We start from the raw sequence: 25,264 nt of genomic DNA, 5'->3' as shown, positions 1-25,264 counted from the left end.
CTCTGTCCCAAAAATAAATAAAAAACGTTGAAAAAAAAATTTTAAATTAAAAAAAAAAAAAAAAAGAAAAGTATCTGTCAGGGGCACCTGGGTGGCTCAGTCGATTAAGCATCCAACTTCAGCTCAGGTCAATGATCTCAGGGTTCACAAGTTTGAGCTTTGTTCTGCATCAGGCTCTCTGCTGTCAGCAGGAGCCTGCTTGGATCCTCTGTCCTCCTCTCTCTCCACCCTCCCCCGCTTGAGTGCTCTCTCTCTCTCTCTCTCCCTTAAAAATAAATAAGTAAATGTTTTTTTTTTTTTAAGTTTATTTATTTATTTAGAGAGAGACAGAGAAAGCACGAGTAGGGAAGGGGCAGAGAGAGAGGGAGAGAGGGAGAATCCCAAGCAGGCCCCGCGTGGTCAGTGCGCAGAGCCCGATGTGGGGCTCAAACTCATGCAACTGTGAAACTGTGACCTGAGCCAAAATCAAGAGTCGAATTCTTTTTTTTTTTTCAAAAATTTTTTTTTCAACATTTATTTATTTTTGGGACAGAGAGAGACAGAGCATGAACGGGGGAGGGGCAGAGAGAGAGGGAGACACAGAATCGGAAACAGGCTCCAGGCTCTGAGCCATCAGCCCAGAGCCCGACACGGGGCTCGAACTCACTGATCGCGAGATCGTGACCTGGCTGAAGTCGGACGCTTAACTGACTGCGCCACCCAGGCGCCCCAAGAGTCGAATTCTTAACCAACTGAGCTGCCCGAGGCGCCCCGAAAAAATAAATTTTTTTTTTTTTTAAAAAGCATCTGCCATGATGACTGTAATTGACATCAGTGTTACTGGAGTGTCATTGTCATCAAATAAATGGGTTTGGGACATTTGACTTTTTGTGAAAGAAAATGGATAATTTGGCCCTAAGACCTTTACGTTTATTTTCGCAAAATAAGTAGAATCGTTTTCTGGCCCAAAAGATTTGAACAGTCATTTTCTCGTTATTACAAAGAATAATAATGATTCTGTTCATTAAGCAGTAATTACTGATGTAAGCCAGCACCTCTTCTGTGGGACTCTGACTCTTCTCTGGGGACTGCACGTGTGTGACATGTGGCCTTTTGCGACATGCATGCTCAATCCATAGAGTAGATATTGGTAGAACTTAGTTTTTCTAAGTATGACAACAAACAGAAGTAAATGTTCTAGTATTTTGTTTCTGTGCCCCAAGAGGTCTTGTGTAACCACTTGGATGTGTCCGCACTGTGAATCATTAACCTAGAGCAGCGATTGGCAGACCTTTTCTATAAATAAAGGAATAATTGATGGAGAGGATGTCACACATATGTGTCTGAGACAATGGAAAAATACCATAACACAGTTCTCAGGGTGGTGTCCCAAGACTGCATTATGAGGAGGGGCCCGGGAGACACCAGCCTGAGACTCAGGATTTCTTTTCTTGCTTATTGCCTATGGATCAGAAGAGGATTTCATCAGAGAAGTTTGTAGATTTTTGTTGTATGAATATCAGCAAGCATCTAGGTCGAGAGGCAGGTTCTATGCAGAGAAAGGTCAATAAAATTAAAGTAAATCAAGGGAATCATGAAGACTCAGAGGAATTATAATATGAAAGAAATGTGATATCAGAAAGAATATGATGTCAAAGAAAATCTGAGTATAGCAGAAACGTCAGTTATGTAAATTTAATCAAATTCCCAAATTAAGAAACGTCGTTATTTATTAATGGAATGTAAGAAAATACTAATAGGGCCCCGGAGACAGTTGGTTTAGGAACCACTCTTCTGGAATTTTAAGCAATTTTTGTCCAAATGTCCTGTCCACCTTTAAGATTTTATGCCATACTTTTATTAGAAACTCTCATTTGCAGATTTTTGAGGGTTTGTATTTTATTTATTTTATTTATTTTATTTCTTGGGTTCTTTATGACTTTTTTAATTTAATGATTCGATGTGTAGATTAACCAGCGCCCCTAATAATCTAGGCTGTGTGGCACTGGGCTCTACAGACATTTTTTTTTTTTTTAATATATGAAATTTATTGTCAAATTGGTTTCCATACAACACCCAGTGCTCATCCCAAAAGGTGCCCTCCTCAATACCCATCACCCATCCTCTCCTCCCTCCCACCCCCCATCAACCCTCAGTTTGTTCTCAGTTTTTACAGTTTTTAACAGTCTCTTATGCTTTGGCTCTCCCACTCTAACCTCTTTTTTTTTTCTTTTCCTTCCCCTCCCCCATGGGTTCCTGTTAAGTTTCTCAGGATCCACATAAGAGTGAAACCATATGGTATCTGTCTTTCTCTGTATGGCTTTTTTCACTTAGCATCACACTCTCCAGTTCCATCCACGTTGCTACAAAAGGCCATATTTCATTTTTTCTCATTGTATCTACAGACATTTTTACCCGTATGTTTAAACTTCCTCCAACGTACACGAAGTCTTTTTCACTGAGGAGTGTTATAAACTACCTATTCACCTATTCCCCTGACCCAACCCCTTTTTCTTGGCATGGGGAGTAGGATTGCTGCCATTTCTTCAAATGAATTTTAATAATATATTTTCACGGTTTTATTTCTATTTTCATGTTCCCTATCACGATACTCGACTCCTATTTCTTTTTCTTTTTTTAATTTTTTATTAAAAATTTTTTAATGTTTATTTATTCATTTTGAGAGAGAGAGAGAGAGAAGGGGCAAGCAAGGGAGGGGCAGAGAGAGAGGGAGAGAGAGAATCCCAAGCAGGCTCCACACTGTCAGTGCAGAGCCCATTATGGGGCTCGATCCCATGAACTGTGGTATCATGACCTGAGCCAATATCAAGAATTGACGCTTAACTGACTGAGCCACCCAGGCACCCCTCTTTTTCTTTTTTTAAAATAAAGTTTATTTATTTATTTTGAGAGAGAGAAAGGTAGAGAGAGAGAGAATCCTAAGCAGGCTCTATGCTAACATCGCAGGACTAATCTCACAAACCATGAGATCATGACCTGAGCTGAAATCAAGAGTTGGATGCTCAACTGACTGAGCCACTCGGGTGCCTCCCTATTTCTTTTTCTGTGTGTATTTCCTGAAGGATAATTGATCCGCTTCCCACCGTGGAATTTTCTGGTCTTCCTTCTCAACAATCAGTTATCCTGCACAAACCCTGCTATATTGCTGAAGCTTTCCCTGCCACTTAAGGTGCCACTTCTTAATTGCTATAGGACTGGTTATTTGCATTTGTCATTGGCCATTTGGCATATGCAGCCTTACGTTTCATCTTTTTAACGTGTCTGTCCAGCTCCTTGACCGCAAGGACTGCCTTCGGTAGCCCTTTGAGTCCATATGTGGTGCCCTGTGACCTCGCTCATGCCGCCCTAGAACTTCTGATTGTAGTCAGAGGGAGGGGCGATACCTGTGTCAAGCAGAAGACCTTTCTGTTCTCCCTCTTTGTGGAAGAAAGAGTTCTAAAATTGGCTTTTCTCATTTGTCTCAGTGGACTGAGTAGTCTCATTTGTTCAGTAGTGAAAACCATTGTCACCGGTTGCTGTTCACTTGAAAAATACTTTGAAATGTATATTCTCTTTTTGTTTAAGTTACCCTGTAAGGACTGTTAGGCCTGTTTTCCTGGGTTCTAGGTTTCTTCAACTTTGTAACTCCCCAGTGTTTGCTGACCTGCTCATTTCCAGAGGTCCCTCAGTCAGTGGAAACTGAGCTCACTCATGGACTAAAAACAAAATACAGGGATTTTGATACAATTAGCAGATTTAACTGTTGATATGAAGGGAAGTATTTTTTTTTCAGAGATGTAATTACTCATAATAAAACTCTGAGTAAGTTGTCAGCAACTAGTTCAAACTAGTGGTTCAGTTTTACCATTATATTACTATTATTATTCTTCAGATACCTTAAAACTCTTGGTTCACTTAGCTACCAACATTGATGCCTGGCAAATCTCGATTCATCTTATTTTGTAAGTTTATTTTGAGAGAGAGAGCATGCAGAGGGGAAGGGAAAAGAGAGAGAGAGAGAGGGAGAGACTGAGAATCCCAAGCAGGCCCTGAGCTGTCAGTTCAGAGCCTGATATGGGGCTTGAACTCACAAACCGTGAGATCATGACCTGAGCCAAAATCTAGAGTCGGACGCTTAATCGACTGAGCCACCCAGGCGCCCCTTGATTAATTTTTAAAAATCAGCTAGCTTAACAGTTATACTAATGTTCATGTATGCCATCTTTATTCTGGTATGTGTCATAACTCATTAATTTTGTGTAACAGAGAATAGCTACCTCTGCCCTATCCCGATATTACTCACAAATACTCTCACCGTGGCCACTGCTATGAGCTTACTACAGAACCTTCGCACATCTCGGCTGGATGATGCATTAATATTCTGCTCTCCTCATCCACTGGTTTCTCCAATTCTTATTAGACACTGTGGCAGGTAGATCTTTTCAAAGAGTAGTGGTAATAGATCCTTCTATTTTAGGAGCTCTCTAGTGCTTGCTTAAAGCATAAAATTGTTAGCATCACTCAAAGCCAATGCAGACTGGCCTTTCACTGCTGTCCTACATGAACCAGTTGTATTTATCTATTTATTTATTATTTTTTAAATGTTTTAAATGTTTGTTTCTCAGAGAGAGAAAGACAGAGACAGAGACACAGCCTGAGCAGGGGAGGTGCAGAGAGAGGGAGACACAGAATCTGAAGCAGGCTCCAGGCTCTGAGCTGTCAGCACAGAGCTGGATGCAGGGCTTGAAGCCACAAGCTGTGAGATCCGGACCTGAGCTGAAGTCGGATGCTTAACTGACTGAGCCACCCAGGTGCCCCTGAACCAGTTGTATTTAAAAGATGTCAAGGGAGGAAGAGTCTTGTAGGATGATATTATGTGCTGGGTTAAAGAATCTGGTTCTTGTTTTTATTTATTTTTTAAGGAATGGAGGATTTTTTTAAATGTTTCTTTGAGAGAGTGCAAGAGAGAGCATGCACCTGTGTACATAAGTGGGGGAAGGGGAAAGGGGGGAGGGGGACAGAGGTTCCAAAGCAGGCTCTGTGCTGATGGCAGAGAGCCTGAATTGGGACTCAAACTCACAAACCGTGAGATCATGACCTGAGCTGAAGATGGACGCTTAACCGACTGAGCCACCCAGGCACCCCCTGGTTCTTGTCTTTCAACGTGTAAAATACATTCTGATGTATTCTTCTAGACTTCTCTACAGTTTTCCTATAGATGATCAATCAACCTGTATAGAACAAATTCACGCTAAAGAAACGAAAAAAAACCAGACTGTTTATATATTAACTTACAGTGAGAGATATAATAAACCAAGGCACCGGAATTCTCTTGTCTGCAGCTCAGGAAATCTCCTCACCGTTCAGCTGGCCAGCTGCTTCTCCTAGTTCTTTTCTTCTTCTGTGTGCCATACAGATCATGGTCCTGCACTTGGAAGTGATTGCTTTGTTACTTAAGTGTCAGATTTTTTTAGAAATTCTCTGGTCTAGGCTGAACATCGTTCTGAATTTAGTTTCCATCAGTAATACATTGATATGTCTTCTCCTGACTGGAAGTTACGTCTTCAGATGACTACCTCAATGTAGTAAATACTGCATTTACTGTCTTTTTATTTCAGAGGGTGACATTTTTCTGACCTTGTCCTGAAATTCTTGGGGTGCTGTACGGTAGGCCTTGCTATGCTATCACACCCTAGATTCTAAAGTAGACGACTTGCTGTTCCCTAATTACATCCCTCCCCTGTAATGACTTTGTTTTTTCCTCATGCCCGTTCCTCTGTCCGGATTGCTGAAATCCTACCACTTGGTGAAGTTCTGTCTTGAATGTTCCCTTTCTTGATTCTTCAAACCTGATGTGCTCTTCCTCCTTTGAATTACAACCCTTTTCTGTGGCTCTGTCTTATCCCACTCTATATTAAGGTTACTTGTTTTATCTTCCCTCTGAGGGCAGCTTCAGGTGCTGTGTATCACTTGCCTTTTGTTTGCCTGCGGTTCCTGGTATACTTAGTAGGTGCTCAGAAATTGCTTACTGAATTGAATTAAATGAAATTTTCCTTTAACTCTAGGCCAGTTCTCAGAATGCCAACATCAGCATCACCTGTGCAACTTGTTAGACATACTAATTCTTGGTCCCCGCTCCAGACCTGCTGGCTCAGACACTCTGGGGTTGGGTACCAGCCATCAGGTGTTTAAGAAGTCCTGTGTGTCAAGCTTGAGAACTATTGCTGTGGTCTTTCTAAAGAGGCATCATCCAACCTCTTTTTCAAGAGCTGGGTCTTCCATTGATAGGAAATATGGTGATTTTCAGATTGTGCTCAGGTGAGCCATGGGAATTCTATGGTGGTGCCTTGGTGCAGGGTCGGGGGAGAACTTGGGATCTAGATTCCCTACCTCCTTTTGGCCACAGCAATTTGCTTTTGGCTTTTTTTATGCGCTAGTATGCCATGTCAACATTCCTTGCACCAGGGTTCCATATGGAAAAAAGTCTGAAAATTACTGATCTAAATTAGAGGTCATCAAACTACAGTCCTTTTTGTAAATAAAGTTTGATTGGAACACAGCCATATCCATTTGCTTACACATTGCCTATGGCTGTTTCCATGCTACAATGGCAGAGTTGAGTGGTATGAGTAGTGCTCATGACCCACAAACCTCAAATATTTACTCTCTGGCCCTTTAAGAAAAAGCTTGCTAATCCCTGCTCTAACTCAATCAGAACCTTGCGGTAAGGAGCAGAAACATCCCTGGCTAGCACTAAGCCCATAACCATTATGCTACAGAAGAAAAATCACCTCATGTCTTCTAGAAAATGAGGACATGGTCAAAGAGTGTTTACAGTGGACAAAAAGATGTGAAGGTTAATGAGAGCAAATTTTCTTAGTTATCTCATTTGCTTCTGAAATCCTGAATATATTCTAGGAAATTAGACTCATTACTATTCACAGGTGTTTTGTGTTACATTCGACTTAAAGAAGGATAATGTGAAATACTTAAAGATAGCCATTAAGAAGCTAAAATAAAAATTCTTTTCATTAAAACTTTTAGTCATTTCGGAAAATTTTTTATGGGGCATTTTCACAATTTTAAGAAAGGTTTGAAGAGTTATTTCTAAACCAACTATGTGTGTCACCATCTTTTGTAATTATTGAATCTGTTAGGAGACTAAATGCATACATTTATGTTTGCTCACTATCCTAGAACCCATGTGTAATGAAGGAAGTGACATACTGACCCTCTTCTGAATTTTAGTTCTGATGGTTCTTCATTTAGAGCTGCCCTTGGGTGTCAGTTTTTAAATTGTCAGGGGAGGTCAACCAAAAGCTGCAGAAAGATTTATCATTTGTCATTATGCAATAGAGATTTTAGTGGAAAAGATCACCTTGCCATACAGGTACGTTCTGGTGCTTCTGGCCATGAAGTAAAATCTATGGGAAAGACCTACATGAAGCCTTGGAGAAAGAATTTAAGCCAGAAATGTTATTGTCTCCATGGAGCCCACAAATCGTGTGTATCTACAGGGGTAGGGTGGGGTCCTGCCTTCTTAGCTGTGCTATAGCTATTGACCTGCTGTTTTTAGTGGTCTCCAACCATCTCAGTGGCCAGAAAGTCAATTAGAGAAACCACAAATTGCAAGCTTTCATCTACTTCACCTATTTTTAGGCTTTCCAGTTTTAATGGGCTATTTGTTCATGAATAATTTAGTTTCTTCCGGGAGATGCATGTTAATGAGACCTCAGTCAATGGCTTTAAATATTGAGTGCTGGTAAAAACTTACTGCTTATGATACTACTTTTTTTTTTTTCTTTTTTTTCTTCAACGTTTATTTATTTTTGGGACAGAGAGAGACAGAGCATGAACGGGGGAGGGGCAGAGTGAGAGGGAGACACAGAATCGGAAACAGGCTCCAGGCTCTGAGCCATCAGCCCAGAGCCTGACGCGGGGCTCGAACTCACGGACCGCGAGATCGTGACCTGGCTGAAGTCGGACGCTTAACCGACTGCGCCACCCAGGCGCCCCAATGATACTACTTTTGAAATCACTTCACAACTAATATAGCTGTGGGAAATATAAAAGAAGGAGTCTGTGGTATGACCAGCCTGTCCGAAAGATGTTCTTATCTCATTACTTGGCTTGAGAAACCTGTCCTTCCTGTCTGGGTAACTTTTGTAGAAACATTAAAGTGTGTATTAGCGGGGAAAGTCTGCATTTTTGGAGTCTGTGTACTATCTACCCATCAACATCAGTGCTCTTCAAACTGGGGACTTATACATTATTGGGGCTGTGTGAGATGACCACTGTGGAATGAGAAGAACATAATAGAATGTCATTATTTAAAAAAAAAAACACTTTTTTTAAAGTTTGTTCATCTTTGAAAGAGACAGAGAGAGCAGGTGAGCGTGAGTGGGGGAGGGGCAGAGAGAGAGGGAGACACAGAATCCAAAGCAGACTGCAGGCTCTGAGCTGTCTGCACAGAGCCTGATGGTGGGGGGGGGTCGAACCCATAAACCATGAGATCATGACCTGAGCTGAAGTCAGACACGTAACCAACTGAGCCACCCAGGCACCCCTATATTGTCAGTATTTTAATTTAATTTCAAAATTCCTACCTTTTGTATGTCTTCTATAAAGTCCTATTAGTACTATAGTATCCATAAACAAAAATGCTTCTCATGGGCATGTTGATTCAGAAATTTCCCGTGACAGATGTGCACAAACAGAAAAGTTGAGACCATTGTTGTACACACTAGGTGTTAGGTTTTATGTGGTAATTAAATTCTGTAGACAAGTAGGTGTTATTAGAAGATTTTGGTAAGCAAGGATGTATTTCAGGTCTTAAGTTTCCTATTCAGTTTATCTGAATTTCAGTCAAAAGGGTAAAACTGAAACTACATTTATTCATATTTTTGTGTATCTATAAATCTTCTCCTTTTCCCCCAGCAATGTCAGTGTCTTCCAAGTCATGTCTTCCCTTCAGTCCTTAGCTAGTCATTTGTGTAAAGCGTCCACAGTGCTTTATGGTTCCTCAGTTTGTTTGCTTTTGTTTTGTGTAGCTTCTGGGGCCTTGTCGAAGTTAACTCATGGATTGAAAGATGAATCACTGGCTTATATCTATCATTGCCAAAATCATTATTTTTGTCCAATTGGCTTCGAAGCAACCCCTGTTAAAGCTAATAAAGCATTCAGGTAAGGATTTCCATATTTTATGTGGATAACTCACTGAGAGAAGCATTTCCATATTTTATGTGGGTAACTCACCAAAAAAAGAAAGCATTTAGGAAATATTTAGTCACTCAGAAATTGGAAGCCTTGATGATTTCTTTCATTTGCATCAAGTTAGACTATGCTCTAAATATTTAGCTAGTTCTTTTGCAGAATTGCATTTGGTTAATTGGGCTTTTACATTATTCACTTAGATGCTGTTGTTCAGACTCGTGCAATGAAAGACATCTGAAAAACCACTTTTACCTTTATTACAAAATGATTGCAAAGGACTTCACGTATTATGTCACTGTGTTTTCATCCATTGTTCACATGGAAAATGAGTTAGGGGATCTTGTGTCAAAAAGCTGTCCCAACTGAGCACATTAAGAAGTATCTTCTTTCCTCCTAGTGAAAAATGTGGAATTTATCAGTGTTGTCCTGGGTGGGTAGCATTGGTCATTGAGGAGGAGGAGAGGGCAGCTCTCTTCTTTTGGTGAAGGCTGAAGGTCAGGCAGGGAGAACATGGCTTCCTCATCTGGGGATAGGATGGGTTCTTTGAGGCTGGAGGCCATGCAAGCATGAGTCCCTCTCAAGGCACTGTGGGGTTGGGGGATGCTGGGGCAGTATCCTGAGATCTGGGAGAACCAGGAAGCTGGACATTATAGTTTTGTGAATGAGGAACAAGAGGGAAAGTACTTGATCTCTCCGAATCCTAAAATGTTTTATTCATCTCTCTGGAGGTGAGGTATATTGTTTCTTCTATGGTTTCATCCTGAGGCTTCACCTTACTCCAGACATCTATCAAACATAAAACATGAAAAAGTAGGTAGTCCAACTTTGTACCCATTAGGGGAGAGTTCCTCACCTCTGTCTGTACCTAAGCATCACCTGAGATGCCTTTACAACTGTGCAAATCCCTCTAGATCTACTTGAATTTCCCGGAGTGGGATTTAGGCATCTGACTTTAGGGTTTCATTTTTAGGATGCCTTTTGAAAACTTCTAAATGCACAGTGAAAGGAGAGGAGTAGCTGAAGAATGCTTGTAGGATGCTAGGATTTTTTCTCTTTTTTTTAGATTCTAAGAGGTGGTATATTTCATTTTTTTTCTTTTTTTTTTTATCCCTAGATTTTATAATTGAGATCAAGACCTAAGTTTTATTTATGCTTTGTCTTTAATGGTCTTAAGAAGTTTGTTCAAGCTTAAACTCCAATTATCTATTCTAGTATTAATGAATGTCATCTTTGAATAACTTTAGTATATTTTTTATTAACATAGTGGAAGCAATATTTTCAAGGGAGTGAATGACCTTTATTAAGCCTACTTGTAATCTGTTTTATATTTAGCAGGGGTCCCTTCTCACCACAAGAAGTAGAGTATTGGATCTTAATTGGAGAATCAAGTAGAAAACATCCTGCTATTCACTGTAAAAAGTATGTTAACTTCCCTTATTCTCTTTAATTTAGGTAAGATTTACATATAGTGAAATGCACAGATCTTAATTGTATAATTAGGTGGAGTTTGATAAATGAATATACCTGTGTAATCATCACTGCAATCAAGATATGGAACATTTTCATTGTATTGAAAGTACCCTCATTCTCCTTTCCTGTCAGTCCCCATAGACAGCCTCTGCTCTGTCATGATGGGTTGCTTTGCATGTTCTTGAAATTCATGTAAATGGAGTCATAAAATATTCTTTCTTATCTGGCTTCTATCATTTAAGTAACCTTGTGAGATTCATCTATTTTGTCATGCATATCATGATTTTTTTTTTTTTTATTTTACTGCTGAGTGGTATTAACTAGTGTAAGTGTACCACGATTTTTTATCCATTTTTCTGTTGATGACCATTTGGATTATTTTGAGTTTGGTCTTATGTGGGTAAAGCTATTAGGAACGCTAATGTTTATATCGTTAGAAAATTTCTAGGTAACAGCTTCACTGAGATAAAATTCACATACCATAAGGTTCACCCTTTTAAAAATGTATACAATTCAGTGGATTTTAGTATATTCAGAGTTGAGCATCAACCACCACGATCTAATTCTAGGAACTAAAACCCCATACCCATTAGTAGTCACTCCCCAGCCCCCTCCCCTCACTCCCTGGCAACACTGATCTACTTTCTATCTCTGTGCATTTGCCTGATATGGACATTTCCTATAAATGGAATCATACAATATGTGGACTTTTGTATCTTTTTTCACTTAGAGTAATGTTTTCAGTGTTCATCTGTGTTGTGGCATAGACCAGAACTTCATTCCTTGATATGGCCAAATAATTTTCTGCTGTATGGATCTGCCACATTTTATTGTGCAAGTTTTTGGAGGACATGTTTATATGTTTTCTTCCTCTTGGATAGGTATCTAGGATTGGGGTTGCTGATTATAGGATAGCTGTGTATTTAAGAAGCTGGGAGAAAGTTCTCCAGTGGGGTTATGCCATTTTATACTCCTACAGGCAATGTATGGAGCTTTTCTTCATATCTTCTCCAATATTTGATATTGTTATTTTATTTTTTTTTTACTTATTTTTTTTTTATTTTCCTGGCTTTATTGAGTTGTAATACACAAGTACAATGTATATATTTAAAGTGTACCGTGTGCTGATTTGATCTACATTTTGTGAAATGGTTGCCACAACCAAGTGTCAATTAACATATCAGCTCACATAGTTACCTTTTCTGCCTATATGTGGTGAGAACACTTAAGATCTGCTCTCTCAGCAAGTTTCAAGTGTACCATACGGTATTATTAACTGTAGCCATTATGCTGTACAGATCTATAAGTTTGTTATGTTTTTTGATGGTATTGCAAATCGATACCATTTGCAATAAAAAATTTGTCTGTTTTCCAGTTTTATTGAGACGTAATTGACACATATCGCTATATAAGTTAATGGTGTAGAGCATGATGGTTTGATTTACATATATTGTGAAATGATGACTACAGTAGGTTAACGAAAGAATTCTCCTTGTGACGAGCACTCTTAGGATCTACTCTCTTAACAACTTCCCTGTATGTCACACAGCAGTGTTCACTATAATCACCATGTTGTATATTACATCCCTAGTACTTATTTATCCTATAACTGGAAGTTTGTACCTCTTGGCACCTTCCTTTAAAAAATTTCACTTCTGAATTAGTTTCTGGTGGTGTACAAAAATGCAATCTATTTTTCTACATAGGCCTTGAATCTTGCATTTTTATCAGACTCACAATTCCAGTAATAGTTTTATTATCCAAAGTAATTTGTAATTGCTTTGTGTTTTCTATACAATCAATCATGTTATCTGTGAATAAACACATGTTAACTTTGAAATCTTTTGAAAACTCGACTCTAATTGAAACGGAAATATGGGCTGTTTCTACTCTAGCCTGCAGGATGTCATTTAACGGGTTGATAAATATGTATTTCATAATGAAAGTAGCCATTTTTTGAACTGAGAATCTTGGCAATAGTTGGTTAAGCAGACTTGTCATAAAAAAAGAATTAGGGCTTAGGATGTGGAACAATCTTGTTATGAAAGAATTATCGTTATGGTAATATTGTAGCAAATTGCTCATGTGAAAAGTTCCATTACAGTGGTATTTTGTACTTAGAGAAAAGTGTGCTTTATCCTTCCTTTTTCACTATAGGTGGGCAGATATTGTTACTGATCTCAACACTCAAAATCCAGAATATCTAGATATCCGACACTTAGAGAGGGGGCTGCAGTATCGAAAAACAAAGAAGGTAAGAACACCATTGTATCTGAAGATATTTCCCAAGCCGACAAAAGGCACTGTTTTACTCAGTACTCCTTAGGTTGTAAATAACAGAAATCCAGTTCAGATTATCTCAGATAGAAGAGTGAAAATTATGTTCAGGAAAGAGGGGTATCTTTAGAATGAAAGCACAAGGAGGATAGCCCGGAATCAGAAGGGTCTGGTACCTGGTAAAAGAATGGTGGCAGGGGCCAAGTAGCTTCTCTGTCTCATTCTTCTGGGAGTTACATGTTGTTCTTATCTGTCTGAATATTTACTTTCTGAAGATTAAGAACTTCAACTTATGTCTCCCTTTCAGGTGAGTAGTCTAGATAGGCTGAGAGTGGCCTGCCCAGGCTCAGTCCCATAGTTTTGGCCCAGCTTGGGTCAGGTGTTCACTTCTGAGCCAAATGAACTGTGGCCATGAAGCAGAGTCATGTGTACAAACAAGGAGGCTTGGGGAGGTTCTCAGTGAAAGTAGATTCTGTGGATTGAGTTGACATTCCACTGATATGGTCCTACTAACATCAAGAACATATAGGAGACAGGAAGAGGAATGATCTTGGTGTTTGGATTGGGCAGATGGGGAAGCAGCAGGGTGTGTGACCAGTGGAGAGTCATATGGGTGGTGGGGGGGCTTGTTTTGGCTCCTGTGGGCATTGTTATATTTTTGTAAAGGCAGCTGGTCAAGAATGATGCAGGATAAGGTGATCTGATGATATCTGAAAAGGCTAAGTGCTGTTTTGAGGCAGGTGAAGGGGGAAAAATAAGGCAATTCATAGGAACCCACATTATTAGTATAATTAATTTCCTTTCACTTTCTTAACCCAACCTTTTTTTTTTTTTTTTTTCTTCTCAGGTTGGGGGAAATTTGCATTGCATCATAGCATTCCAGAGACTTAATTGGCAACGATTTGGCCTTTGGAACTTTCCATTTGGAACCATTAGACAAGAATCACACCCTCCAACACATGCCCAGGGAATAGCTAAATCTGAGAGTGAAGATAATATCTCCAAGAAGCAGCATGGGCGCCTGGGCCGGTCTTTCAGTGCTAGTTTCCATCAGGACTCGGCATGGAAAAAGATGTCCAGTATCCATGAGAGAAGGAACAGTGGTTACCAGGGTTACAGTGATTATGATGGGAATGACTGACCATGTTGGGTATTGAACAACTTGTGTTATACACATGACTGCTCTATACAAGACTGCATTAAGACAGTAGAAGGTTTTATTAAGTCTACACTAAATAGGAACAGAGCTTGTGGTACAAAATATAACCTTGTAGTTCTCCAGTAAATAAGCTTGTATATGATTATGATGGGTGATTTCAGATATAGAAGCAGGTAAGCACAGATTATTGTCCTTTAAAAGAGTATATAAACATTATGGACAATTTCACAAAATCCAATAAAATTACATATAAACAAATCAAACACAAATTCACTTAATAGCATCATGATTTGAAATACTTAAGCATGAAGTGGTTTCTTATAACTCGATCGCCATACATTTGTTGCAGATAGTTTTATTCCTAAACTCAAGATAAAAGGTACCATCTGCCCTTTTAAAGAAAATTGGGGCTGTTGATTTCTAGCTTTCTCTCATGGTTAAAGCTCATTTAAAATTATTTAGTGAGTCTAGAATTCTTTTACTTGCAAGCAGCATCTTGCCTGCCTCATTTGTTTCCTGACTAACTTTTTCAGGATCCTCAATAAAGAGGCAAAGCAAAGACTCAAGAAACTGATCTTTTCTATTGGTGCATTGATTCGGGATATTCTTGGCTTTCTTGACTTGGTATGTTACCATCCAACATTGACAAGATCTTCAGGCCTTGAAAGACTTCTGTCTACAGTGAACCTTGTTTTGGGATAGAATAAAAGAAAAGTGGAATTCAAAGTTTCTATATCCAAGGTAATCTGTGAAATGAGATCTTCCAATATTTGACTGGTTCCTGAGTGTGGAGTCCTATGTTGTTTACAGCGTTAAAGATGCATTAGGAATGCCATTGCCACTCAGAGGACAAATATCCATATTCCCAACTCTGAGCTGCTTCCTTTTTTAAGTCATACAATTAGCTGTTTGTAGTGAGTGTTAAATAGTTCAGAAAGAGTGGATTTCATGTATTTCAGCTCCTCTCTAGTTGATGTCAATTTTTCTTCTGCTGTCAGCCTGTGACATGTTCTTTCATTTCAGGGGCTGTTCATAAATCAGTAACTTGATTCTTACAAGGTGCTGAATATGTTGGTAACCATATTGCAATACACCTCAAGGAGAGGGTTCAGATTTTTATTTTTAAAATATTTTCATTTTCTTCTCTTTTGAATTTTATATCCATTTATCCACTCAGACATGCCTAGCCTACAGACAGGGATATATATTGTGAAATGGTCATTTTTCTGAAGAGAATATTTTGCGTGAAATGCAAAGGACTGAGAGATTTGTAGGTTGTTGATTTTGTTACTTCACACTGGAACTTTTAAGAAGTTTTCATCAAATAAAGTTTTGTTTTCTACTTTTAATAATGTGAATATTGTGAACCTTTCTTTTACATAGGGAGTACCCTTGGAATTCGGTTTGAAGCCCGTGACATTTCCGCCTAAGTAGTATAAGAAACCATCTTATATCTGATTTTTATAATCAATGAAACAATATACGTTATGACTATAATTTTAGATTCCTGTAAGACTACATAATAGGAAGTAGAAAATTTAATTATATAAGCTTGGACCAAACAAAGTTGTCATTTTTGTAGGTCAAACATGGTTGAATATCAGCAGTTTCATAGAGTTTAATGAAATATTTAAGAGAAGAGGTAGATAGGAGGAATCAAGAGGAAAGGAGACAAATGCCACATGGAGAATACAGTGACACCTAGGAAAAGAGGATGAGTTTATACAGATTGCCTATTGGCCATAAATAATTTTAGAAAAGTCTTGATATATAGGATTACTTAATAACTTGATATACAAGTTTGGCAGTTATTAAGAGCATAGTAGGGTTTACAGAGACTAATTTTCCAAAAACTATATGGAAGTTACTGTACACTTCTCTTTCAAGATTAGTAACACTCCTGTCCTATTTGATTTATTGGTCATCTCTTCCTAGGAGTCTCCATAGAAGCACTGAAGGCTCAAATACTGGCTCTACTTGCTAGCTGTATCACGTAGGGGAAGTTAAGATGAATATTTCTGTGTTTATTTCCTCATTGGTAATATGGGGATAATATCATGTATTTTACAAATTGTTTTGAAGAATAAATAAGTTAATGCACGTACAGTGTTTAGAACAGTGATTTGTAGATAGTCCTTGCTATCATTTCTCCAAAAGATGTGTATTTTACTGCTCAGAATGTTGATAGTGAGCCCTTTAAGCAGCATCTAAAGGAACCAATTCACTGTAAGTCAAATATACACCCCTTAGTTCCTGTTCCTTCAAAAGAATATTTTGTACTCAAGAAATGTTGCTCTGGTTTTAAAAGCACTTCTAATACTCAAATGCCTTCATTGGCTATTTGTTTTTACTCAGCTCTTAGGCATAAAAAATGTTCATTTAGATCAAATCCTGAAACTGTTCCTTTCCCTACTACTGTGTCCCATCTTTAGGCCAAGCTGGTGCAGCAGCAAAAACACTTCCAAATTTTCCTTTTCCCAGACACCTAACAGAGCTCAGGCAAGTTGCTCTGTGAGCCATCACAGTTTGTAGATTAGTTTTACCCGTAGCATATTCTCCTTCAATCATTAATTTAACACACTAATTTTATTTTAAATTCTTTTTTTAAGTTTATTTGTTTTGAGAGAGAGCGTGCGTGCACATGCATGAGTGGGGGAGGAGTGGTGAGAGAGAGGGAGAGAGAACCCCAGCAGGCTCCACGTGGGTCCCGGGCTGGGTCCATTTCAGGAACTATGAGATCATGACCTGAGCCAGGATCGAGTTGGACACTTAACCGACTGAGCTACCCAGGCCCCCCTCAACAAAATAATTTGAGCACTATGACCCCTTAGGTGTTTCATATTAAATCACTGACCTCAGAACGACCCCAGGGAGGTGGCATCTCCACTTTATTCAGACTCTCATTGGTGAAGAAACTAGCTTAGGATCATATGGTGTCTTCTACCATACAGACTGGGTGGCTTAAATAACACATTTATTTTCTCACAGTTCTGGAGGCTGGAAGTCCAAGATCAAGGTGTTGACAGGTTTGGTTTTTCCTGAGCCTTTCTCTTTGGCTTGCAGATGGCCACCTCCTAGCTGTGTCCTCACATGGGCCTCCCCAGTGTGTGCACATCCCTGGTGTCTCTCTCTGTGTGCCCCAAATTTCCTCTGATAAGGACGCCAGTCAGATTGGATTAGGTTTACCCTCACAACCTCATTTTAACTTAGTCACCTTTAAAAGGCCCCATCTCCAAATAGAGTCACATTCTGAGGTGCTGGCTGGGGTTTAGGGCTTTAACATCCAAATTTTAGAGGTGCACACAACTCAGCCCACAAACACAGGGCTATTGTGTGGCTCACTCAGGATTTGGACCAAAGGCTGCCAGGCTTGCGGGGAAATTCTCTTTCAGGGGGTGCAAGATGTACTGGAGAGCTTTAGATTAGAGGCCGACAGAGGTCATTTAGGGGGTATTTATGGAATCCCTAAGTGTTGGGAGTGGGGCTCTAACAGTCAACAAAATAATTCTTGGTTTCAATAAGTTTATAATCTACGTTGCAGGTGGGGAGAGGGGGGAACAAAAATAGAATAGGCAATTATATTAACCTCTGTAAAATACAAGTAGGAACAATTTGTGGGGATTATTCCACACATGGAGGAAATGCAAAACAAAACAAAACAAAACAAAACAAAAAAACAACATTTTGGGAAGTAGTTTTGCTAAAAACCAATTTTTGATAGTTTTGTCCTAAAGTTGGTATTAAGAGTTTGCAGAAGTGGCGGCCGGTGGGGGGGGGGGGATGGTACGGAAAAACCACATGGAAATCAATGACCTCAGCGCACAGTTCCAACATCTGGCTGCGACAGAATGCCAGCGTGGAGCAAGCTCGGGAATGACAGGACGCAAACACGGAGGCTGCACCGCCCCCTCGCTTCCGGAAGGAAAAGGCTCAGCGACTATACGTACGGCTGTGAGGCGGGACTTCCGTCCGGAGCAGCAATTAAATGGAAGCGGAGACCCGTCCGCCCAACCCATTTTGTGTGGGTTTACGCGTTAACTCTACGGGACAGTCGGTGTTGGGGGACCCCCTGGCTGTTTGGTCTGCGTAGTCCCCTCACTGCTCTTCCGCTAAGAGGGCACACATTGGGGCCAAACCTTAGGAGAGAGGAGGACTGGCGCCTCCCTGACGCCGGCCATTCTCTGGGCTCCCGCCTTTCTTCCGTGAGGCAGTGTCAGCCGCCAGGAAGTGCCGTTTTCGCCGGTGCCGGTTTTCCCTGGAAACCCTGTATTATTTTCCATCTTCCCTGGGTGGGAGCAGGGGGAGCCCCGCCCGGGCCCCTGCGGTGGTGCAGGCTGTGGTAGGATCGGAATAGAAGGTCTCCCGCGACCCCGCCGCCGAGTGTCGCTGGAGGCCTCATGGGGGTCCAGGGGCTCTGGAAGCTGCTGGAGTGCTCCGGGCGGCAAGTGAGCCCGGAGACGCTGGAAGGGAAGATCCTCGCCGTGGGTATCCTTAACGCATCGTCGGTTCTCGGGTGCAGGGACCCGCGTCAGGCAGTTACTCCCGGCTCCCTTTTTTGGGCCCAGCGCGGTGTTGGCAGGGCGACGGTCTCCCGCGGGGTAGCAGTGGCATCTCCTTCGCGACGTTTTTTCTTCAAGTGTCTGCTTTCCCCCGCTTTGCAGGAGTGCCACGCTGGGCTGCAGTCCTCTGGTTTTATTACTTAGGGGCAGTGCTTTCCTCTTCTCGTCTGCAAAGTGGAGGTAGTAATAGTATCTGCACGCGGGGTTGGTATGAGGAGTAAAGGGGTTATTTAAGTGAAAGCTTAGTTAATATTGTAAAGGTTAAAAGCATCGGTCGGCCTGGGAGGTCAGCGTGGAGTTAAATGAGGCGGACTTCCTACCGGTAGTGTTGCTCGCGGGTCCTGAGTCCTGCTCCACTGCTCCACTTACGCGTATTAGAACAAGGATAGTGTGGACAGGTGTTTGACCTTTTTTTCTTTTTCAAAAGTAACTTTTACAATTTTTTATTATGAGTTTTGGACGAGGGAATTCATGTAGTACAACAGTGAAAAGATTTCAAAAGGTACACAGTGGCCTTTTTTTTTTTTTTTAAACCTCCCGGCCTTTATGATAGGCTTTTAAAAGATTGTCGTTTGTGCATATGTCTGGCTGGTTTTGTGTGTGTCTTTGAAATTAAGTGTTTTTCTGCTTTATCAAAACCTGTGAATGCTGTTTCTGAAGTTTTGGTCTTTTTATAAGTTAAGCATCCTTCTCTCCCTCCTCCTCCTTCACCTTTGAGTGGCTGTTCTGGAAGCTGGTGGTACCTTGTGCCGGTCCCTAGGTGGGCACAGGAGCTGTAATCTAGGAGGACAAGAGTCCTGCAAATACTTGCTGTCGGCGGTAAATGCAGTTTAAGAGTATGTGGGAGTCCTGCAGAAGGGGCCACTGAGTGAGGAGCTGTCATTTAGTGTGGAGACAATTTGTACACGATGTGACACTGATAGTTTTTCAAATAAAGTAAGATGATGATTATATTTTCTGCAGTGTGAGTAATCTTGAAATACACCCGTAATGAGTTTTGCCTTGCTTAAAAGTTTTTGAAGGATACCTTGTATCGGGAAAGGGAGAGTCTGTTGTTTTAAAGCAACGCGCTGTTGCTGCCCTCTAGTGGTTCTTCACTGCTTTCTAAAGATTTTCTTCATAGAACTCTATGGGAAGGAAAGTAGTTTTCGGTGACAGGAACCCTTCAAACTTCAGCAAAGACTTAGGCATTTTATGTGGCAGCTTCTATGAAGAATTGATGATTCGTAAAATCACTGAGCTGACGCATGAAGTTCAGCATTCTGATTTTCTGGGAAAATCAAAGTAAGGAAGGTAAAGCATTTAATTTAGAATTCAGGTGACCTGTGTTTTAGATGACTCGGGAGCTCTTTTGGGACATGAAATAATTTTCATGAGGTTATTAAGTTTGTCTGAAAGACAAACCATTTAAAGAGGACTATCAATGATCCTCCAGTTATAAATACAAGCTTATATATGTGTGTGTGTGTATACATATATATAATACACACACACATATATATACATATATATGTATATATATGTGTGTGTGTATAATATATATATATGTAAATAAAAAATAAAAATTAAAAAAAATAAAAAAAAATATATATATGTAAAAAGAATATTTGACTGCTGTCCTATAGTTGATTTTGCTTTGTTTCATTTTCTTTTTATTTATTTATTTATTTTTTAATTTGCATTCAAGTTAGTTAGCATATAGTGCAACAATGATTTCAGGAGTAGATTCCTTGATGCCCTTTATCCCTTTTGTCCCCCCCCCCCCCCCCCATGTCCCCTTTGGGAGCCCTCTGTTTGTTCTCCATATTTAAGAGTCTCTTATGTTTTGTACCCCTCCCTGTTTTTATATTATTTTTGCTTCCCTTTCCTTATGTTCATCTGTTTTATATCTTAAAGTCCTCATATGAGTGAAGTCATATGATTTTTGTCTTTCTCTGACTAATTTCGCTTGCATTAATACCCTCTAGTTTCATCCATGCAGTTGCAAATGGCAAGATTTCATTCTTTTTGATTGCTGAGTAATACTCCATTGTATGTGTGTGTGTATATATATATATATATATATATATATATATACACCACATCTTCTTTATCCATTCATCCATCGATGGACATTTGGGCTCTTTCCAGCTTTGTAACATTTTCATGGGAATTCGAATTCAAATATCTGACCTATATTCCAATATTTATGTCTTCTATGTTAATGAAGAAATTTTCCATGACACATTATGTTCATAATTTACTCTTGGATCCTTAAAATACATTTTTTTAACCATCTGTGGATGAATGCCTTGTTTATTTATATAATCTAAATGCATCCAATAATAATTAACGGTTTAACTTTTGACTCTTGTGGACCTTAACATTTGTAAACTGCATTTAACTCTGTTAGGAAAATATTATACTCTCTTTAGGCTATACATACTAATGGAGATTAAATTTTAAATCACCTAACAATAGAACTAAACTAATTTATCTTTTGTTTCAAAATGTTTTTGGTCGTTTGGGTCTTATCTATGAAGTGATTCTGGCTTTGCTGCGGATTTAACTTTTTTCCAGCCCGGGATGAATTTAATGCTCCTTTTATTTATTTATTTATTTATTTATTTATTTTTTAATATTTTTTTTTCAACGTTTATTTATTTTTGGGACAGAGAGAGACAGAGCATGAACGGGGGAGGAGCAGAGAGAGAGGGAGACACAGAATCGGAAACAGGCTCCAGGCTCTGAGCCATCAGCCCAGAGCCCGATGCGGGGCTCGAACTCACGGACCGCGAGATCGTGACCTGGCTGAAGTCGGACGCTTAACCGACTGCGCCACCCAGGCGCCCAATGCTCCTTTTTTTTTAAATAAACTTATTGAAATTAGGCAAGTCAAAATATGCAAATATTTTCAGAATGCCTTATTTTATATAATTTTAAAAAGTAATTTCAAGCTGGAGCTTTCAACCCTAGCTGAGACCACTTAAGGTTAATTAAAAAAAAAAAAAAAACTCAGTATCTTTGATTTAGAATTTTAGGCATATCTATGTTCAGTAATCTATGAATTACAAGTTTCCTATCCAGTTTGAAGAGTTGAGAGCCATATCCAGAGTTGAGAGCCACTGATCTGAAATTAGGTTTTCTCATTGATCATAACATTCAAAATAATGGTTTAAGTAGAAACTTAATACTGTCCAACAGTGTAGCAACCAGAAACAAGCCAGGCAGAAATATTTTATCCAATACAGTATAGAACTAAGTCAACACCAAATCCTACTTCCAAGGTAGATCCTTTATCCTGCCACTTCTTGTCTCTACCATTGCTGTGTGCTTTTACTAGGGATGTTATAATTAGTTTATTCCTCACTCGTCCACTGGGGTGATCTTTAAGTCACATTCCGGTGGCTGCACATGCACATCAACTCTGTTGCTCCTTTGGCTCAGACCTTGCCACATTGTCCTTCAGTGGAAGCATGCTTCTCTCTTAGGGCGTTCACATTTGCTGTCCCTCTTATCTCACTGTTCCTCTTGTTCATTCAGGGCTCCACTATTTCTTCACATAGGCTTTCTCTAAGTAAAGAGCTACTGATCCCCGCTCCCCTTGTCCTTTTACTCTGCTCTATTTGCTTTTTTTTGTATTCTATCTATATGTATTATAGTATATCTATAATATATAATATGTATCTATTCATTTTTCTTCTATTTTATTGTTCATCTTCCCCATTGGAGTGCAAATTTCTTGGAGATGGATACCATATCTGTTTTGTTCAGGGCTATGTTTACTGTTCTATCTCAAGATCTTGGGATCTTAGATAAGCCTGGCACATAGTAGCACTCAAATATAGGAATGAATATAATAATAGCTTGCTTTCCACTATTTTTTTCATAGTATTTATTAAGTTAATTGTTGATTGGCCTAATTTGTTTTACAGTTATAAATTAGGTAATATACATTCATTTAAATGCTTGACTGTTCAGCTCATTTAATAGCAAGTATTTGTTGACTCCTATATGTCATGTGAAAGGGGAGCAGTGCACAAAAACATGGTCTAGACAAGGCATGGAGCCCATGGTTTGGTTTTTCCCTTCACTACATTGTCAACTCTACAAGGGCAAACCCCTTGTTTTGTTCAGTGCTATATCCTCAGTGGGTTTTCTGCCACATAATAAGCAATACGTTTTGAATAGGAGCACATAAGTGGAGGTCTTTGTCTGGGCTGAGGAAGTGATGCATAGACCGGGACCTATGAGTTGGAGATAACTAGGCTAAGAGAGAGAAATTCAGGCAGAAGAAGGGGCATGTGAGAAGACCCTGGAGGCAGGAAGGGTCTACCTTCAAGACGGGCTGAAAGGTGGAATTGATAGGATCTGGTAGTGTTTGGATGAGGGGAGTGTAGGGGATGACATTCAGTGATCTGACTCCAGTGAACAGGTTTCACTGTAATGGGGACGTAAGCAGCCTGGTAGAAAAGACCTGTGTCTAGTTTTGATCATGTGAAGTTGGGAACATCTGTGAGGCATCAGGTAGAGGTGTCATCTAGGCCATCTAGTCTGAGGGTCAGGACAGAGCTCACATAGGGAGAGGGTGTGGTGTGGGGGTGCTGAGGTGGCCTAGGCAGCCTGTGCAGCAGGAGGAGGGGAGAGGGCCTGAGGGAGAGCACTGCTGAAGCCAGGCTTGAGTGGAGAATTAGAGGAGCTGGCAAGGAGATGGGGAGGGGAGGACCTGCCGTGCTGCATCCCTCTGTCGTGCGGACACGTAGGAAGTAATTTGGTAAGAAGCAGTTTTTACAAAGGTTAAATATAAGCAAACTCCAAGAAGATGTAAGTTACTTGTAATTGCAAAAGAGATAACTATTGTTAATATTTTGGTGCCTGAACTTCTAGTTTTTTTATATTTAACGTATCCTGTATATTATAAAATGTAATTATGCATCCCGGAGTTTTGTGACCTGTTCTGTCTCCTTTAATATTTTGTGATTGTCTTTCTTATCACTATATATGCTTCTGTAGCTTCCAGTTTTGAGGGCTCTTTGGTATTTCAGCAAATCAGTATATCATAATTTAGTTTAAAGATCTGTTGGAAACCTTTTACATTGTTTTTCATGTTTTCATTACTGTAAACATTCATGAAAGTAACTCTTATTGTAAGTCTATGATGATTTTCTGAGGACTAATGTCTGGAAGAAGTAGTAAAATAGAATGCAAGTTTTTACATTTTTTTGCTACGAATTGCCAAATTGTTCTCCAAAAGAGTTGTGCTAATTTATGAAAATTCTGTAGAGATTATTAGTTTTCTTTAAAGAAGCAATTATTTGCAATTAGATTTTCTAAAAGGACACATCTATTGATGTAAGATTTTAAAATTCAGTATGTGAACAGTAGTAAGGGTTCAAATAAAATTAACTGATTTTAGGTAGATTCCATCAGGGCTAAACATTCTCCAATTTCAAATGTATTGTGATGAGTGCTTAGTTTCGATGTTTAGATGATATCGGTTATTGGGAAGTTGAAATTGTGGGGGTGAAGGAAGACAGTCCAAAATCTTTCCTTTAACAATTCTACCAGATATTAGCATTTGGTTGAACCAGGCACTAAGAGGAGTCCGGGATCGCCATGGGAACTCGATAGAAAATGCTCATCTTCTCACTTTGTTTCATCGGCTCTGCAAACTCTTATTTTTTCGAATTCGTCCTATTTTTGTGTTTGATGGGGATGCTCCACTGTTGAAGAAACAGACTTTGGTAAGAGTCATCTGTTTTTTTTTTTTTTTTTTCTTTCTGCATTCTTAGAAAGAAAAGTTCGGGGCACCTGGGTGGCTCAGTCAGTTGGGTTCTGATTCTTGATTTCAGCTCAAGTCATGACCTCGCAGTTGTGAGATTGGGCCCTTGTGTTAGCCTAGAGCCTGCTTGGGGTCCTCTCTCTGCCCCTCCCTTACTTGTGCATGAACGCATGCTCGCTGTCTCTCAGAATAAATAAACATTTAAAAAAGTTCATGTATAATTTTAATTTTCTCTTTATTTTTTATTAAAAGAATTTTTTTTTAAATGTTTACTTTTGAGAGACAGAGCATGAGCAGGGTAGGGGCAGAGAGAGAGAGGGAGACACAGAATCTGAAGCAGGCTCCAGGCTCTGAGCTGTCAGCACAGAGCCTGATGTGGGGCTCAAACTCACAAGCCATGAGATCATGACCTGAGCTGAAGTTGGAGACTTAAGTGACTGAGCCAACCCAGGCTTCCCAATACTTCTTCTTTTAAAAAAGGATTATTTGTGAGAGTACTTCCTGGGTGCAATGATAAAATTCAACTTTTAATAAAACTACTAAAATTCTTACACTTGGGATTTTTCCTTCTAGAGTATCTTTGTAGCTGTCCTATGCATGTTTCAGCTATGCTGCTGAGCGCTACAGAGAACCTGTTGGGGAAATGCTCTGAATCTGAGATCGTGGGTCCCCAGTGTTTAAAGACTGATGGGATGTTAGGAATAGGTGATTTTGTGTGGTGTCAGGTGTGATTAAAGTGGATTATTGAGGAAGGAAATTAGCCAGGATATAAAACAATGATAATGAGTTTCTCCTTCCTTCCTTCCTTCCTTCCTTCCTTCCTTCCTTCCTTCCTTCCTTCCTTCC

The 25,264-nt window shown here is 39.7% G+C and overlaps 1 protein-coding gene across 4 annotated transcripts in view; it reads left to right on the top strand.

Annotated features, from left to right (window-relative positions):
* The window catches only part of BIVM (basic, immunoglobulin-like variable motif containing), an 87,505-nt gene that overhangs the window by 30,864 nt on the left and 31,377 nt on the right, over positions 1-25,264 (top strand). For 2 of the 4 annotated variants that reach the window (XM_040487106.1, XM_040487105.1), the window contains exons 7-10: positions 9,030-9,162; positions 10,525-10,611; positions 12,820-12,916; positions 13,787-15,450. In XM_040487106.1, the coding sequence (XP_040343040.1) occupies positions 9,030-9,162; positions 10,525-10,611; positions 12,820-12,916; positions 13,787-14,080 (611 nt within the window). In that variant the 3' untranslated portion in view covers positions 14,081-15,450. Of the gene's footprint in view, positions 1-9,029; positions 9,163-10,524; positions 10,612-12,819; positions 12,917-13,786; positions 15,451-18,057; positions 18,584-24,204; positions 24,381-25,264 lie in introns of those variants that run through there. The other 2 variants (XM_040487107.1, XM_040487104.1) reach the window with 2 other exon arrangements.

Source organism: Herpailurus yagouaroundi, unplaced genomic scaffold (assembly GCF_014898765.1).
Source record: "Herpailurus yagouaroundi ecotype Mexico unplaced genomic scaffold, PumYag 164, whole genome shotgun sequence".
NCBI lineage: Eukaryota > Metazoa > Chordata > Mammalia > Carnivora > Felidae > Herpailurus > Herpailurus yagouaroundi.
Note: the sequence above shows the minus strand (reverse complement) of the source record. Positions and strands in the feature narration are given on the sequence as shown.